Genomic DNA, 18,036 nt, shown 5'->3' with positions numbered 1-18,036 from the left:
GCGAGTCGAAGGAAATGAAAAAAAATTTAAATAACGCAACTAAGAATAATTTATTAAATGGTACAAAAGTCACTTTTTTCTATTAATTTTGCACAATAATAAAAGAAATAAAATCTTCATCCTTCCTATTACAATTAATTATAATTTTACACATAAATATTATAGCTCTACATATAGGTACTTAAAATCTAAGTTCATAGTGTTAAATGACTAAAATAAAAACTTACTAGAATCGACTAGATCCTTATGAGATCCTTAGACTAGATCAGACCTTATACCTATATTTTTTTCAAGCATGGTTTTACATTTTAAACATAGGTACGTTAATTTTACATACGTTAAAAATAAGGTGTTTAAAAGTGCAGTAAAAGTGGATTACTAATGGCTACTGTTAGATATAGATGAATTAAATTATCTACTTTATTTAGTCCTGTTTTTGTATTAAATAGGTATTCTACAATTTGGATTGGTGTTGTTAAGTGTTCACTTCTGTACATTTTAATGGCAATTTGATACCGGAGAACAAACACGATTTTGAAAATTTGAAGTCTTTTTGTACACAAAACTATTAAAGATCCGTTCAGTTTCTTCTGATTTTATAAGACTATATTTCCATGTTTTATCTTCAAGATAAGTATAATATGTCTTTATACAAGTCGATCGACGTTTGAATCTGTAATCGACCACTCATAATCGATATCTGTTGAATCGGCGACGGAAAATACCGCGCCATTCTCGGTTCAGATGGTCGATTTCTCTGAATTGTTTGCATCGCTGACCCTGCGGGAGTGAGGTGCACGGCGGAGAGTTCTGGGCTGAAGATTTAGTGGCGGCAAGTTAGGTCTTTCAATCCTTGTTGGAGAGGAAACTAATGGTCTATTGCCTCTGCGTAGAGTCTCCATTCCGTTTCTGAAGTATTCCTCCGTTCGGTCTGAATAGCTTTCTATTAGCGGAGCTGGATCTTCGTACTCAACGTTGTAATGTCTAGTGATAGCCAGGTCTTCGGGTGGGCCAAGTTTGTATAGAGGTGGTTCAACGCATTCATAGTGGTGGTCTTCAGTTTCATCATGTGGATAAGTGTCGGCAACGAAATGTCTGGTGCCTCGGGGAGTGAGAGCCGCCCAGAGGACTCGAGAATCAAGAGCTGCACTGCCATATAGGGCATTTGAGCCGCTGGTTTTTCCTGTTCCACTCTTACATCCACCTCTCGCCCTAAAACAATAAATAGAAAATAAAATACTAAAATAAAAATAGTAAATTGCAATAAATCATGTTAAAGAAAATATTAATAATGTCGTAATTATAAAGGCATAACTTACTCTCGACACTTAAGAAGAAACAGAGCCAATAGAGCAGCAATACACAAAACCGCGATACAGCATGTTATTAACACCAAAAACCATGTGTCGTCTGTTGCAGCTGGCTCTGAAAATGTAATTATTATTTATATGGACGAATCATCAATATTACATTGTTAGAAATAAGCTATCTTATCCGATTTATATCAATGGGCATAGTCATGCCTTAGCCTTTGCCTTTGTTAGGTACACAATAATGCCCTGAATGTAGAACTAGTAGTTAAATACTTAAGTAGTAGGTAAGTAGGTATATAAGTTTTGCAATCAGTTTTGGCCTGGTTGATAAGATATTAAATTATTAAATGTGTATCTGTGGACTGTGAATATATAATTCATCATCCTCAATGAATCGATCCTAATCACATTTGAACTAATTAGAGTCTACTAAATAGCCTTGTGTAATAGTATCTTGACTGATATATTTAGGGCCAATTATTTCATTTACTTTATCAGTAAGTCTTACGATATTCTATATTAGTGATACTACTTCAAAAGATATTTGTCATTTTAACAAACAGATATGCTAAACAACATTTCTTTCACCAGTGAATGCCAAACAATTAAACATTTTATTCGCGACAAAACAAACCGATTTGTTACTTTGTTTTTGTAATGACTGGTACAAAATCTCACCATGTCGTGGTAGCTCGTGGTATTCAACACCAGGGAACAGGGAGTTGTCTTCGTTATTGTGTTGCGGGGGACATTTGAAGGCTCTGCAAGGAGGTGTTAAATTTGCCATGTTTGCGAGGAACGCCGGCAGCGGGGGAGGTGGCATGTGCACGATGGAGTCCGGAGGAGGTCCCAGGGAGAGGCATTCTGGCCCACACGACATCCTGTGACAACACATTATTTTCTATATTATAAATTCAATGTAATAAAGGTTGTTTTGAATGTTGAATGAATGAATGTTTGATATACTTTTATAGGTTTTATAATACCTATGCAACTTAAGGTATAGGTACCTACCTACCTAGGTATAGAAAACCTTACAATTTAAAGTTTAGACCGTATTATTTTTCAACTCACTGGATTAGAAAGTTTTAGTATTTTTTTTAATAATATTATGAATAAATGAAATTCCCGTTTTTTTAAGTAATTCTCTTTATATATATAGTAATTACCAATGCACTATTTATAGAGATATAGAATAATTTTACATTTATTAAAATAGTAACTAACTACCCGTCATGGCACAAAAATGTGTGTTTTCTTATGACTTAAAACAGTACACCCAATATCTAATCCAGTACATATGATTATTGTGCCTTTATTTACATTATAAAATATAACATACTGAAATAAACTCACATATATATTTTAACACTTTCTTCACAAAAGACTTCTGTAAGCTGTTCTTATTTAGTTACACTTGTCCACTTTGGTCCAGGGATGAAAAGCGCATGCGTAGCCCTCTACTCCTAACTTGTAAAACATATTTTATCCTGATGTCATATCGCAAGATGTTATCCATTGCTGGTTTTACTGGTAATTGCTGTAGGGTCCATTATATTATAGCAGCGTTAGACATCTTGCTTTGCTAAAATCCACCCTATTTTAAGGGTAAGCGAGTAGTTAGTAGTTAGATAATTATTGATCCGCGCAAGCGCGCGAACTGATTTGCGTCCCCTAAGCAGGGGTAAGTATAATAACAATGGTCACAGCAAAATTTTAATAGTGTTCTCTTTCTTTCACAACATGCTTTGTAGACAAAACAAAATGTATGGGCATTTAACGTATAAAATTTAAAAGTATAAAAAGGAAACGTGTAGTTTAATACTGTAAAGTGGAAATAACTTTATTTGTTTCCTTGTTATGAAAATTTATTTAATAAAGTAAAGACGATGATAGATTTTAAAGCTACGGTCACACGCAAAAGAGCTTTGTGGGGAGTACCCCAGTTAGTAAACAAAGAGTAGAAGATATCATGAACGACGTCATGTAGGTACATATTATAATATAACAGTTATAGTATATCCACTGTTCTAAACTTAAAAGTGTCAATATATTACCTAACTCCTAATCAATAACAAATATTTTCCCACATTCAATATAACGTTTACGTTTTGAAAATTAATAATTACCTAACTAGTATCTTTATACAGAAACATATTTTACATAATATTTGTATGAATAAAGAAAGAGAAGGAGGAGTAAGAGGAGGAGATAATAATATGATTAAGTTCGTGACTCGTGTCGGGCTAAGCTTGATGTACCATCATTTGTAGGTTTCCGTAGTTGCCTGTTGCCCGACACAAAACTTTATTTAATATCTGTTTGAAACATCAGCTAATAATTACTGGATCTAAGTTATTTTCCATAAAATTAGTATGAATTTTTTCTTGTCTTGGTCTTCTTTTACTTGTTACTTAAAATGTTAGTATTCCGTATAACTTAGTTATCCTTACTAGACCTTAATAATGGAGGTAATAAATGTTAAAGTACTTATCTATATATTTGTTTTTTATCTGAGCTATTTTATGGTATGATTTTTGTGTTTGGAGCTAGTTATGAGGCTAGAGACTGACATAGGTAAATGAATCACAACTTTTCCTGCTAAATTTTCTTTGCCTACGCGGGTGAAACTGCTGACTGAAAAGTGAAAACTAACGTATTTTATAATTTTAAACTACTGTTTATTTTTACTATCATTAAACTAAAATAAGGAGTTTAAAAATAAGCTCTTTTGTACTGACGCCTGAATGCCAACCTGTGATGCCAACCTATTTATAAACCTATCCAAATATACTGCGATGGGTGAAATATTTTCAGTTCTAATTTAGGTACATCGGAGATTAAATATATTTATGTTTTAATTTTATGAATAAAAATGTCCATAAAATAGTAGGTATCTACAAGAAAATCATAGTAGTCCTATATACAAGGTGAAAGGTAAGACGTTTGAAAAATTTAGACAGGAGCTTCTACTCATGAAACTGAACAACTTTTGTTCTACAACTTTGCTGAATTCGTAGAAAAAAATTTGGACTTTGTATGGAAATCTGTCAGCTGATTAGCGAAGTTTCCTTACAAAGTCCAATTAAAATGTCTTACCTTTCACCTTGTATATCCGCTAAAGCAACATTCGAAGGAAACACTTGTTTCTAACATGAAACGTATTTTATATAAATGCTAGAAACTAATTGGTAGGTACTTAAGTATTATAAGATATTGCAAAGTGGGTTTTTAATCTGTGTCTGCCTCTGGTCTTTTGAAAATAAAAAAAATATATTTAGTCCAGATTTTTTATTTTAATTTTATCTTCTTTCATAATTCCAACATAGTCAAACTATGTATGTATATACGTACCTAACTACCTACTACCCACGACATAGTACCTCATAACAACTACGCTCTACGTGGCTCTACGTAGGTTGCAAACCTTTCATTATAAATTTAAAAGCGTAGCTTGTAGCTACACTATTCATTATCAAAACCTAGATCTGAACAATATGTCATTACCGTACCTACTAAAGCTGAAAAATAAAAGCTCGTTGGAAACAAAATAAACATGACAGCCATGGTTATGACGTCAAAAGATGGCCGTCCCATTGATAAAGCGTCATGGCAGAGTGAGCGAAACGCGCACGCTCCGTTATGAGGTATACAACCATTGATAGATTGTGTTAGGGCTGTTTAACTGCACAGATTCGATTTTATATATGATAGGAGAGCTTTCACATATAATTATCTTTAAATTAATAAAAATATAGTTTCCTGTTTAAAAGCAAGACGTGACTAAATAACAACTTGCGGATTTTTCAAACGACTTTTGGATTGAAAACGATTACCTACATATTTGAAATTCGGAATTTTTCATCTATAGTAGAGGATAAATTACTTTAATGTCAAAAAAAGACTTACGACAGTATAAAGCTTGCATTTAACATTTACAAGCGACAGATTTTTTCATTTAAAAATGTAGAGAAATTGTCGTGTCGCTGTCGTTTCGTGTAAAATTTTCGCTAAGCTTTCAGGCAATAATGTCGTCCACATCACAAGCTTTTCAGGAAAACCTCAGTCCGGAGGTGATTTCACCCGAAGTGGCCGGTTCGCTACTTCTCTCGGGGTATAAAATTATTGTGCCGGTTTTTCAAACTTTTCTACAAACCAACTTAAGTATCTCGCGTTACATTTCATTTTCGTTAAACGGTAAGTTAATAGACTATTAAAAATGAAGTAGTTGTGAATACATTATTTAATCTTTATCAGATCTAAAAGACTCACGTATTTTTAGACACCACAATAATGAAAGGTCTGTTAATTTGAAGGGCTATTTATATCCCCTGTATTAATTATAAATTAACGTAGAATAGACATAACATAGTACCCTTGGTGCCTCGGGTCTATGTGCGTAAATCTACAGGTGGTTCGGAAAATTTATGATACGTTACCTATCACACGATTCCAGTACTTAATATATATTTATAGAAACAATATTATTTTGCAAATTATTATTTCTGATGGAATGCCGTTTCTGTTATATGATTTTCTTTGAAATAATACACCGAACAACTATTTTAATTTTGAAATTACATATTTAGACACCTATAACTTGGATCGGGTCTTTTATAATTTAGTAATAATTATTTTAAATGAACAAGTGGTCTCAAATAAATTAAAAACTGAATTATGAGCACAAATGGCGATTTCTTTTTTAATTTTTGACCGATTTTAACAATAAGTTTAATGTCATTAAAATATGGCATTTTCCTACTTTCCAAATTAAGAACACTTTGAAGAAGATGAAGGAAAATGCCATTGTTAGAAAGCCTTTGAAAATATTATTTTTCCATTATTATTTTCAGCTTATACTTTTCTACCTACGTTAAGTAATTGTCATTTCATTTAGCTTGGTGTCAAAGGAAATAGGTTCTTAATCAATTGAAAAAAATTCAAGTGATTGTCGCCATTGAATCCAAAAATGAAATAATTACCTATCTTACTTGTACTATAAATAGTTTATCTTTAAATTGATATAGATAATCATATATTTCCCTTATTACGTCAACAAAATTCCATACTTTTTAATTTTTAGTAAACCACTAAAATCGTTAAAAATAAATTATAATAAAATTCATATTAATCAAGCCTCTACATAAATATTTTGGTAACCAATTTCAAAATAGGTTAAAGGTATTGTTGGGTGAGAATGTGATCTGAAATCTCGTAAATGAAATATAAGAGCTTGCGAAAGCTCTAGCCTGTAAGAAAAATACCTCCGGGTTGTTTCCATGAAGTTTAAATGAGTTTGCCAGTTGCCTATGATCAAACGCGCAGCCAATTTTCAGTCTTTATAACTAAAAAATATTTAAGACGATACACAAAAAAAAATCTACTGCTTGGCAGGCGGAGTCTAATAGCTCGCTATCGCGAACGCGGGTGTGCGCGAAGTCATTCTTGCAAACTCGCCGCGCTGCCGCGGGCCGACTCGGGACAAACATGTATGGAGTCGTCATACAGTTATAATATTCTTATACATATACATATTTAATTGTTGATTTATTGGTTTTATTTTCTTGCTTATAAACAAATAATCTTCTTTTTAACAACTACTTAGACATTATTAATAATTATTATTATTTCGTAATGTTTACTTTATTACAAAATAATACAGGTTATAAATAATCTTTAAAATAACAAAAAATATTGTTACTCTGAAAAAATGAAATGGTACTCAATAACGCGGACTACTGAATGGATTTAGATAGAATTTGATGCTGACGTAGATATTACGTCATGCCCAGAAATGAAAGGTAATATTTCTGAAAGAAGTTATAAACCCTAATTATTCTTCTCAGTCAAAGTCAAGAGTGGAAGATATCACTAATATAGTAAAACTGATGCGAAACTTTGGATGTTAATTTGTATATTTTTTTGTTAGTTGTTACTTAATCACGTCAAGACTACATTACCAATTTTGATAAAATATAGCTAATTGCCTGGATTTACACATAGGATACTTTTTATCCGAACTGAACACTTCTGTGGGATAAGACAGGATTCACGATATAATCTAATTCCACGCGGGCAAAGCCGCGGTCGGAATGATATTTTTTTAAATAAAAAAATTGTTTAAAAAAAACACAAAATATTATATTGACGCATGTATTTATTTTTTGCACTCTATTATAATTGTAATTATTATTCATTACAAATAATCAAAATAAAATAGCCAGAACAAAGTTAGGCCCTGGTAGGGTAGGTAGGCAGGTACAGCAATGTGAGACGAACACTGGCTTATTTATACCAATAATAATGTATTATAAACATTAAATTAAGTTTACTTTCTAACAACAAAAATACATAATATTAGCTAATGTGAAAGCGAATCAACCAATCATCCCACAAAAATGAAATGTGCACACAAATATTCATCCAAATCGGTTCATGTTATTAGGAGGAGTGACTGCAGCGCCATCTTCCGGGCCCAATTGTGTTTCCAGATCACCCAGGAACTCAATTTAATATACATACTTACACAAAATTTTTCGAAATGAAAACTCACATTACTATGTAAATATGAATATAAACCTGTTTTAGTACTAAGCAATTTCCCGCACAGGTGTAGTAAGTATAAATGAAATAAATATCAACATCAAATTCTTTATACAACATACTTATCTACCACCTTCTAAGAAATGTAATTCTTGAAATTATTTCGTATTTTTTTTTAAATATAATACTACTCCAATGAGCTCCTGTTCCATATTATGTCCGCCATACTTCCACTAAGTTCACCATGATTTTTTATTTCTTTGCACTTTGTTGCTTTTTGCTAAAAATGGAATCATGCGATAAAACCAGTAGAGCTTTGATAACATACATTTTTGACTGAATAAAGGTACTTACGAAGGAGTGGATTCACATTGTGAACAATCAGTGGGTTTATTTTCCTTCTGGATTCCGGATTTCTGAACAGATTATTTATGCTATAAATGAAAAAATCTTACACATTCGTTATGTACTTAAAACAGGGGTACATATCAAACATCGTCTATAATACAATTATCATCAAATTTAAAATAAAACCAACTTACTTCATTAATTTGTTCCAATTGTAAGCATTCTTTTTCCTCCAACCTTTATGTTTCTTCTTCTTATTTTCTTTATTGTCCCCATTTGTCTTATCGTGTTGTCACCCTTTTTTACGATTGCGCGAGCGACACAAGTTCCCCGTGTGACGGCCGTAGCGGGAATGACTCGTGCAGCGATCGGGGTAGGAAGGTACAGGGCGGCTCTCGCTATATTGGCTGGTCAGGCGCTAATTTCAAGTATTTCTTGTTTATTTCAAAACCATCGCATATTTCAAAATTCTAACACGGTAGACGTATAGGTTGTATATTTTATAGTTAATATCCAAAAAGTCGTAACTTTACGTTTGTTATTTTGAAGATGCCAGAGATTAAAAAAAAATAACAATGATAACTTTGTATTTTTTTTCTATCGAGAAAATATCATGGAATCATGTTTCTAAAACGGTAGACGTATTGTGTTACTATTGAACTTTCTTGTCAAGAATTTTCATCACGACAACTTTAATAATATAAAAATTACGAAGGTTTGAAAAGGGCCGTAAATGTTAGAAAAATTAATTCATCACCTTAACTAACTCATTCCAGTAAATAGTATGTATATTTATGTTATTTACTGTTAAAATTGTAGAGGACTCGATTTAAAACTTTATATTCTCTACATTTCATACAACCTACATTTAAATTTTTCATTATTTTATTTTCGTCTTTACTAATTATGTACTTATTATGATTTAAATATCAGTAAGCATTATTTTAACCAAATGCTTTTGTACTTGTACATACTTAATACATAACTCTTCGGTCTACGCCTAGCACGTTTAATTCAAAATTCAAATCACCTATTCATTTGAGTTTTGATCACACTAATACTATTTACAATCCAAATAACTACCTATTCACGTAACTAATTGTAAGATTCCCGGAAATGAAAATCTTTGGTGTTTTGGAACGTCGCGTCGGATAATAAAGTGATATCCCAGTTCCATCTTCATCACATACCTTTTATAATTTTTGTCTTGCCTTTCTATTTTATTAGCTTCATTAGTATTTTATTTTTGCATTTAGAAGTGTTTCTTAGTTTTGTTTAAATATATATTTATTTTCATAAATTGCACCTACATTCCTTCGTAAGGCTACCATTCTACCCTGTGATACTACCTATTAAATCAAGTTGTTCCAAGCATCGTTTTGATTTTGATTGCTATTACTTAATATTGTATAAATTTATATGCCTATCGCTGAATATTTGGAATATCAATTACATCGTGGAATTTTTTTTGGTTGAAAGTCTACATCAGATGTACATTAAGAGGACTGGTGAAAATATTCGTGAACCGTGACGAGTGTTGACAGGGTCGCAAGGGTCACGGTCGGATCCCGCTTCTGAATGATTGATGTCGCGATATCCCCGGCATGAGTTACAGATATAATATAACGATATACCTACAATATCAATGTTTAATCTACCGATCTACCGAGGTACCAATGTACCTTTATGGGAGAATAAAGTATGTAGCGTTCGCACAGAAATGATGTAGGTCAAAGTTACAACGCGAACGGGGTGGAAAATAAACATAAAAAAATATATGTTTATCGTCAATGCTGTGGATCACGTACAAACCGTACAGGTAGGAAACGTTTTATAAGGAAACTATATTTTGCTCGCAGCTTCGCTCGCGTTAAGAAGTATTATTATAAGTTTTTTTTTATTTTAACCCCTTTGGGGGGGGGGTTTAAAATCCTTTCTTAGCCTATGCCTACGTCATATCATCTCATTCATATAAACTTTTATCCCCTATTTTATCCCCCTAGGGGTTGAATTGATCAAAATCCTTTCTTAGCGGATGCTTACGTCCTAGCATTATTCTTACCTCTATGTGAAATATATTTAGAAGATGTCCAAAACGAGGGCGAAATTTAAGAACTCTCCCGATTTTCGAGATATTATATTTGATTAATTGAAGTTATTTTTGTTTCAAAAAATATCCAATTATCCGTTTTCGCGTCTAAAAATAAAAGATGAAAGTACGTAAATATTTACCTATTATATAATTTTAACTATTAATTGACGAACTGTACCTACTATATATACCTAGAAACTTTTGGTCATAGACTTTTGAGTAGGTAACTTATGAATTTTGGCAATAACCCCAATTAAAAGTTGGTGCGTATATAACTCTCATTCGTAACGAGTTTCTACATTTAAATTTTAAAGGATTAAACTTTCTAACTCTACCCGTGTAACTAAGATTTTATACTGATAAATTCCAACATTTTATTTAATAAATTGAACATGTAACATAGATAACTTTAATATTCTTTTAGGTTAATTCGATTTAACTACTTAGGTAAATATCCAACATTTATGATACGTATAACCCACTTAATTCATACTTTTGTATAATAATATAATGTATAATAATAATATCTAGAATACTTATCTTAGAGACCTACATTTTCATCTAAATAAATAATTAATTAAAGGCTCCATATACCTACGTCTATAAATAAAAATAGCCCTGAAGCGCTTCGTAGCCGGGCTACGAAATAACAAAATAGAGCGCTAAATTTGTTATAAACGCTTCATTATTTTAGGACTTCAGTCTTCAGCGTGGGCCATCGGAATAAATGAAAACGAAATATGTTTAATTGAGTAGGTAGTATGTAATACCTACTTGTTTATCAGAAGGCAATTTTGCTTTACATTACGTATACATATTTTTTTATTAATGATATAGGGACCGTAAATACGTTGTCTGTGTTATTTTACATTAAATAAGTTTACAATTATCGATAAAAAAATATGTTTCAAATAAGCTTCTTTTCCTTTGCTTTTGTTGTCTCAAAATACGTAAATAGGGTACACAGAATATAGTTCTGTGGTGTAAATTACTGACGTGAAAATACCTATGTATTTATTTTTCCATTACGTAGCACGCACTATGTCACGGGGTGAAACACACAATTTGTATCGATTGTGCTCGAAGGTCAGGGGCATCTCTCGACCTTACTCTTGAGACTTGAGTTTGTATGAAGATCGTATCTTCACACAAGCTTGAATCTGTCAGCTTGAGATTAAGCTGTGATATTTTAACGCTAGTACTTCATCAACTCGTGCGACAAAGTGTTTCATCTCCTTGTTTTCAACAAACAATCCCATCTCTTCATATATCTTTCCCCACAATATCTAATGGAAATGTATTGCTGTGTACTCACATATAGAAAGCTATTTAAAATTATTAAAAAGTAAATGAGACACTGTAACTTTATCCGAATGATTTCATAAATTATAATACTAGGCATAACCATTATATTTTTCTTTTCATCATAGATAAAAAGGCTTAACAGCGTAAAATATTTTAATATAAATTCTTAGTCTGATAGCATAATTTTGTATTCTGCGCGAGTCACAAATAACTCCTACTAAGCCTTATTCCTGCGACACGGTGCTAATAAAACATATAGTTAATACGTTCACGAAGAAATACTTAACTAGGAGTACTTAGTACTTTTAAACTTCAACTTGCCTCTTGGCACGAACTCGAGTCCTCTTGTGAGCACAAAATTATCAGCTAAGTCCTCACCAAACTTTAAACGTGAAGTGTTCAAATGAAAGCTCACTGTTCCCACTAACCGTATAAAAAAACTAGCTGTTCCCCGCGGTTTCACCCGCATTGCTCCGCTCCTGTTGGTCTTAGCGTGATGATATATAGCCTATAGCCTTCCTCGATAAATGGGCTATCTAACACCGAAAGAATTTTTCAAATCGGACCAGTAGTTCCCGAGATTAGCGCGTTCAAACAAACAAACAAACAAACTCTTCAGCTTTATAGTATTAGGCTCTGGCTTGGTATTTTTCTACTCTGTATGTTTTGATATTATAACTCCATTTAATGTTTCTCGGGAATACAGATAAATATATCTAGAAACAACTAATTAATAGTCTATTAAAAAGCTATTAGATATAACTAAGCCGGGTCCGAGCAGATGATTAGTTTCTATTTCAGTCTAGATAAATAACAGATTAAAGGTCAAAGTTTATTCATTAATATGGGATTTGATTTAATATTAACTTGCTGTTTCATTTTAACTTATTGAACTATAGCTGATTTAGAAGGTATGTAGTAGGTTGGTTCATAGCTCTAAGGTTTATAGGGCAATTTGGACTAGCTAAAGCTAGATAATGATATTAAATATAAGAAAGAAAAAAAAGACTCTTATCTAAAAAGAAAAGATCTTTTTATTTATTTATTTATTTATTTATTTATTTATTTTGAAAACTACACAGCTTACAGTTTGACTTACTCTACTTATATCTATGATACAATACGCCAATTACGAGTTTTACAATTATTATCAATTACATGTATATTTAAAACAGTAACTTATTAAAGAGTGGTGAGTTGTGTGTGTGGGTGAGTGCGTGCGTGCGTTTGGGTATGTTTGTGTGTATATATGTGTGTGTGTGCAGGATTAAAATATGTTAGGTACGTTAGATAATATTTTAATTACATTGGTTTTAAAACGATTGCGAGGGCTGTTAAATATGTCAAGAGTAGAAAATTTTTGATTGTTTATCGAAGGCAGGCGATTAAAGAGTGAGTTCTTCATATATTGGTTTTTTGTACGTGGTATAAAGAATAAAGGAGTATTACGTGTTCGAGTTAGAGGGGTGTTAAAATATATATTTTCTGTTAATTGGGGGCAGTCCAGTTTGTTGTTTAGGAGATCATAAAGAAACATAATAATTTTAGATAAGAATCTGCAAAATAGTTCCCAGTGATTCAAGATCGATAGAAATCAGAAGTCGATAACATTTACTTGGACTTACCAACTTTATAACGTCTAGTGTCTAGACAAAACATAAAGCAATTAAGGTCGAAAAGTTTCATTTCGTTTTCAGGGACCATATAAATACATTTAATGTTATTTATTTATTGTACATATATATGTAGATACTTACCAAATAGGTATAAATTTATATATCTATTCAAAATTAAAGTAATTACTAATTACGTGTATCTACCGTTAGTCGATTCTCAATAACTTCAAACATAGCTAAGTATGTCAAGACAAATAATTAATGGACTAAACATTTTTATTGAATAATTAATACTCTTATTAAGTAATTACTGTCTTTAATAATTGTTATTGAATATTTCCATAATTCAAATGGTACATCGCGTTGTCTACGAACTAAAAAGTAAAAAGAGAATAAAGTTGTTATTGCAATCTAGACTCTTACGGCTCACGCGTATAATAGTAATAGAATAAGTTTATAACGTTTTTATCCGCAATTTTCTACGCCATAATAATAGTAAGCAGGATACAATGAGCCGATAATCCGAGCTAACTTCATATCAGCTTATACGTTATGCGGATGTGCCTTGTGCTAATATGTAGCAATATCGAATATCGATAGACGATTCACGATAACATAAAAAATTTATACTATACGCATGACGTCATTCGAATAAAGTTTCCCCTACTGTGACGTCTAGGTTCTGGCCGCTCTAGCCTAAAATAATTGTACATGAAAGGTAATAACGCACAGGCAACATAAAGTATGTTTTATTATAAACCAGTAGTTGAACAAATTGTTTATTTGTTTAATTAAGACTTTACTGCACTGTGCATCTGCCCTACTTACTAATAATATTAATCAAGAAATAAACTGTATTCCTAAATTATGATCTAGAAAAGTGAATGAAGACAAATCATAGATAAAATACAAAACGTGGTATCTTTTACGTTTTTCGATAGTGCTGTTAGATTATTTTGGCGAATGAATACTTAACAAGTAATATGCCTTATCATGATACATTTTGTAAGATAATCTAATGTGATGGCCACCTAATTACGGTAACTATATTTGTAAAGACACGCAAGCCGTAATGGTTACTAATGTACGTGGCCCGTGGCCCTTTAATGGAGGGCTAACGATGTACCTAGTCTTTGAATAATTAAGTAGATATATATAGGTAATATAATAAAAAAAGAATGTTGTAAATATAATATATATTCTTCTTATATATAAAAATGAATCGCAAAATGAGTTGGTAAGCGCATAACTCGAGAACGGCTGAACCGATTTCGATAATTCTTTTTTTATTATATTCCTTGAAGTACGAGGATGGTTTTTATGTAGAGAAAACGTAAATATGTACCACGGGCGAAGCCGGGGCGGACCGCTAGTTATAGATAAATAAATACCTAAAATACCTTTAGAAATTAGAAAAAGTCGCTAATGAAGTAAAACTTTCAAGGACTCCAGCTAAAAGCTTTGTTTGACAATGAAACAGCCGAAATGTTTAACTTTTGCAAAGTTAATATTATCTATGTATGATGATCAAAGTATGTATTTAGGTAAAAATGTTTATTTTTATTTTTATCAGAAAACTTAACATATCTGCAAATAATCCATGAATTTTCATGATAACAGCATTGTATATTTTGATCTTCAGGTCAGTGCCTAACTAGTAAATGTGGTGCAGATTACGTATGTACCATAATTTAAAACGAGATCCATGATTATAACGGCGATTATAACAATGTAAATGGCTAAACTGTCATAGATAATTTTCAACGTTATTTAAAAAAAATTACAATGCAGAATACGTATCTACATACCTACCTACTTAATTTAAAATAAAATAACTAAGGTGTAAACGTCCAAGTCGGTGCTTCATATTTTTATTTATTTTTTTCGCCGTAAGTATCTCTTTAGTGTGTAATGTCAGAAATTTCCTATAGAAAAAAAAAATAATATCTATCAGTTAAGACTACCCGGAGCTAGAAGCTTCACAATTACTACTCTTGTGGATTTACCTAAACGAAAAACAATGGATTAATCCTGAAGTCAGATGTTATCTAATTCCTTCCTTCCTTCTTAATCCCTTTCCAGTCCTTATTATCTTATTTTCATATTCTTTCGGAATCGGATAATGATAATAATCCGTTTATATGACTCAATCGTATGTTTTTACTCAACTATTGTTTGTTGACCTAATTACAAGGTACCTAGCGAGAGAGCCAGCTACTCTATTTTAATGAATTCTCATGACCAAAGCGAAGCTCTTTCATTTTCTGTGGCGAGATCCATTACCGAAACTTTGTGATTAACTTATAAGCATCGGATATACAATAATATATACGAGACGTACCTATATGAATCGAATCCAATCAAGATAAGCAGAAATGAAGGATGTTGTGTGGAATAAACTTATTAGAGCAATATATTCACCTATGAACGTGATTAAAAACATCCAATTTCATTCGATTAAAACACTCGATTATCAACGATGATATGAGAGTTTGTTATTAAATTTTCAAGCTTATAGAGAGCCATCCTACCTGTAGTTCGAACGCGATTTAATATCGAATAAATTGAATTTTCCACGGTGAACGTTGTTTTTGATGTTAATTGCATGAAAATCTATACTCGTTAACTCGTATAATGTTACGCAATTATATAAAGCAAAATCAGAATATAAATTATATAATAGATTATAGTTTGTAATTTATTTGCGTAAATTGAATTTTATCAGTAAGTCAAGTCAGTACGTATGAAAGCGAGTGATTTTGAAAGTTGAATCCCATGGTTGAATCGTGATAGGTACCTAGGTACAATCAAAACATCCTGACCATTTTCATCAAGCCCATGAACAGTTTTAGAAATCAATAACAGCCTAAGATAACAAACAGCATAATTAATATACAATATGTATTATTAACAAAGTTTTCTTCCACAGATAAATAAGCAATGAGGCTCGTGATGCCGGGTTGTGTGAGCCACGTGCGGAGCGTGCCGGCGCTACGCGTGCTCGTTCTTATTATGGCTATGGCTCTATATTTATCTATGGGTATGTATGTTTTATGTTTGAATTGGAGCTTCTATATTAAATGAATACATAATATGGCAGAATAAGATGGCGGAACGAGCTTGACTCTCATTTACCGGATTGGAGCAAAATTGCTCAAAATAGGGTAAATGGACTGAGGGAAGAGAGGCCTTTGCCCAGCAGTGGGACAGTCATGGCTGATAATAATAATGATATGCTTAAAATTTAAAGATAATTTACAAAAAACCACAGGACCACAATCTAACTTTACCTACGGTATATCTACAACTGTGGTCTGTGACATTTCCCGTTCCTACAAGGCCAAGGCTACAATTAAAGTTAGATTATTTTAAAACTAAGCTGTAATAAAATTTTCTAAAATATAAGAATAAAGTAGCTAAATAATAAAATAAAGCACACACATGACACATCTCTGATATAAGCTTAAATTTTCTCTCGTTTCGTTGCTCTAAGTATCTACCTACTCATCCCTATTCTGTTTATATTAAACCACACGATAAATAAACAGTATTACAGTGTGGGCAATCCTTCAACGTCTTTATTAACAGAATTCAATATAGTTACTCGCTTTTACAGCTATGATTTGTTGAATTACTTCTTTCAACGGCAAAAAATACTAATCCTACTGAGATGGAACATCCATTCAATTTTCTAGCTTTAAATTTCTACTAACATTTTATTTTTCATTCGTTAATGAATTCAGTATTATAATTGAATCATTTTAAACGTCTCGGTAATTCAATTTTGTTGGTAAGAGGTTTGCGAAGAATTAGTAGCGTTGTATTTTATTGCTGCGAAGTACTTTAATTCGTTTATAACTTTCAAATTAAAAATATGAACCATGAAGTCACTTAGGTTAATGAATGCATGAATTTATTTTGTTACTACTTTTAACTTAGTTTGTAGGAAGAGTTATTAATGTAAGAAATGGTTATGAATTTATGATAATATTTTTGTTCTTTTCTATATTGGGTACTTGATAATAATTATTAGCGGTGGAATTAATAGATTATAGATTGTTAATAATTGTAACTCTCTTATTATTATATTTAAGTTCCTAGATTACCCCTAAATATAAATACAAATTTCTAAACTATAATATGTGATCATAATATGTAATCAAGCGGAGTGTCAACTATAATAGATTTAAAATCGAGTATGGGCGCAATTTTGTGAGAGATATTGGAACGGACGCGGAGAATTCAATTAACTGTGGTTCTGGCGTCACAGGGGGTGAATTAATTGGTGTACCGTTTACCTCCATCTAGCTCAAGAGCGTAGACTATAAGGATTTTAAATCTGATTTTTTCACTTGCTAGTTTTCACTAATAAATGAATGTTTGAGTTTTTTTTTTTAGTTTAGTTCAAACAATTTATTTACTTTCGTATAAGTATGACATTTTGAAATCAGTTTCGTACATACTTATTACGATTTTCTTCTTATACTATTAATCTAGGACGTACTTAACCATTATAAGATTCCACTCTCATTCGTCTATCAAAATACGATAGTACCTATTGGTAGATGAAGAGATGTGTTTCGAACTAAGGTTTCGAAAGATTAGACGGTTATAAGTAATAAGCTGTACTTAGTTTGTCTAAGACAGTTACAAGTACCTAATCATTTGTTCTAGGCGCTACAGTTTTCCAAGCAATCGAAGGACCTGTTGAAAAGGCAAGAGAGGAACGCGTGGAGATGGCGAAAAGTAATTTTCTACGCGACCATCCTTCTGTTACAGGTATATTACCTTTTTGAATCTTTTCTAATAGTTATAATAC

General features: G+C 31.9%; 2 protein-coding genes and 1 long non-coding RNA gene across 3 annotated transcripts; 1 reads left to right on the top strand and 2 right to left on the bottom strand.

Moving 5' to 3' along the window:
• Nucleotides 1-66: 66 nt before the first annotated feature.
• LOC149482812 (uncharacterized) lies at nucleotides 67-2,738 on the bottom strand. Its single transcript, XM_089703365.1, has 4 exons — nucleotides 2,666-2,738; nucleotides 1,992-2,194; nucleotides 1,320-1,425; nucleotides 67-1,212 (listed from the first exon to the last, which is right to left on the bottom strand). The coding sequence occupies exons 2-4, from the start codon at nucleotides 2,191-2,193 to the stop codon at nucleotides 741-743; spliced, it is 780 nt and encodes a 259-aa protein (XP_089559491.1). The 5' UTR covers nucleotide 2,194; nucleotides 2,666-2,738; the 3' UTR covers nucleotides 67-740.
• Nucleotides 2,739-5,348: 2,610 nt separating this feature from the next.
• LOC149482810 (potassium channel subfamily K member 4-like) lies at nucleotides 5,349-18,013 on the top strand. The gene is made up of 3 exons (XM_089703600.1): nucleotides 5,349-5,510; nucleotides 16,147-16,257; nucleotides 17,892-18,013. Exons 2-3 carry the CDS (start codon nucleotides 16,158-16,160, stop codon nucleotides 18,011-18,013), a joined length of 222 nt encoding a protein of 73 aa, XP_089559726.1. The 5' UTR covers nucleotides 5,349-5,510; nucleotides 16,147-16,157.
• Nucleotides 7,480-8,938, bottom strand: LOC149482811 (uncharacterized). Its single transcript, XR_016316600.1, has 3 exons — nucleotides 8,399-8,938; nucleotides 8,211-8,272; nucleotides 7,480-8,136 (listed from the first exon to the last, which is right to left on the bottom strand). It is a non-coding gene; the product is annotated as an uncharacterized LOC149482811 (long non-coding RNA).
• Nucleotides 18,014-18,036: the final 23 nt, after the last annotated feature.

This window comes from Colias philodice, chromosome 14, assembly GCF_061535455.1.
Source record: "Colias philodice isolate Cphi_HAF_F1 chromosome 14, ilColPhil1 Martin Lab GWU primary, whole genome shotgun sequence".
Lineage (NCBI taxonomy): Eukaryota > Metazoa > Arthropoda > Insecta > Lepidoptera > Pieridae > Colias > Colias philodice.
Note: the sequence above shows the minus strand (reverse complement) of the source record. Positions and strands in the feature narration are given on the sequence as shown.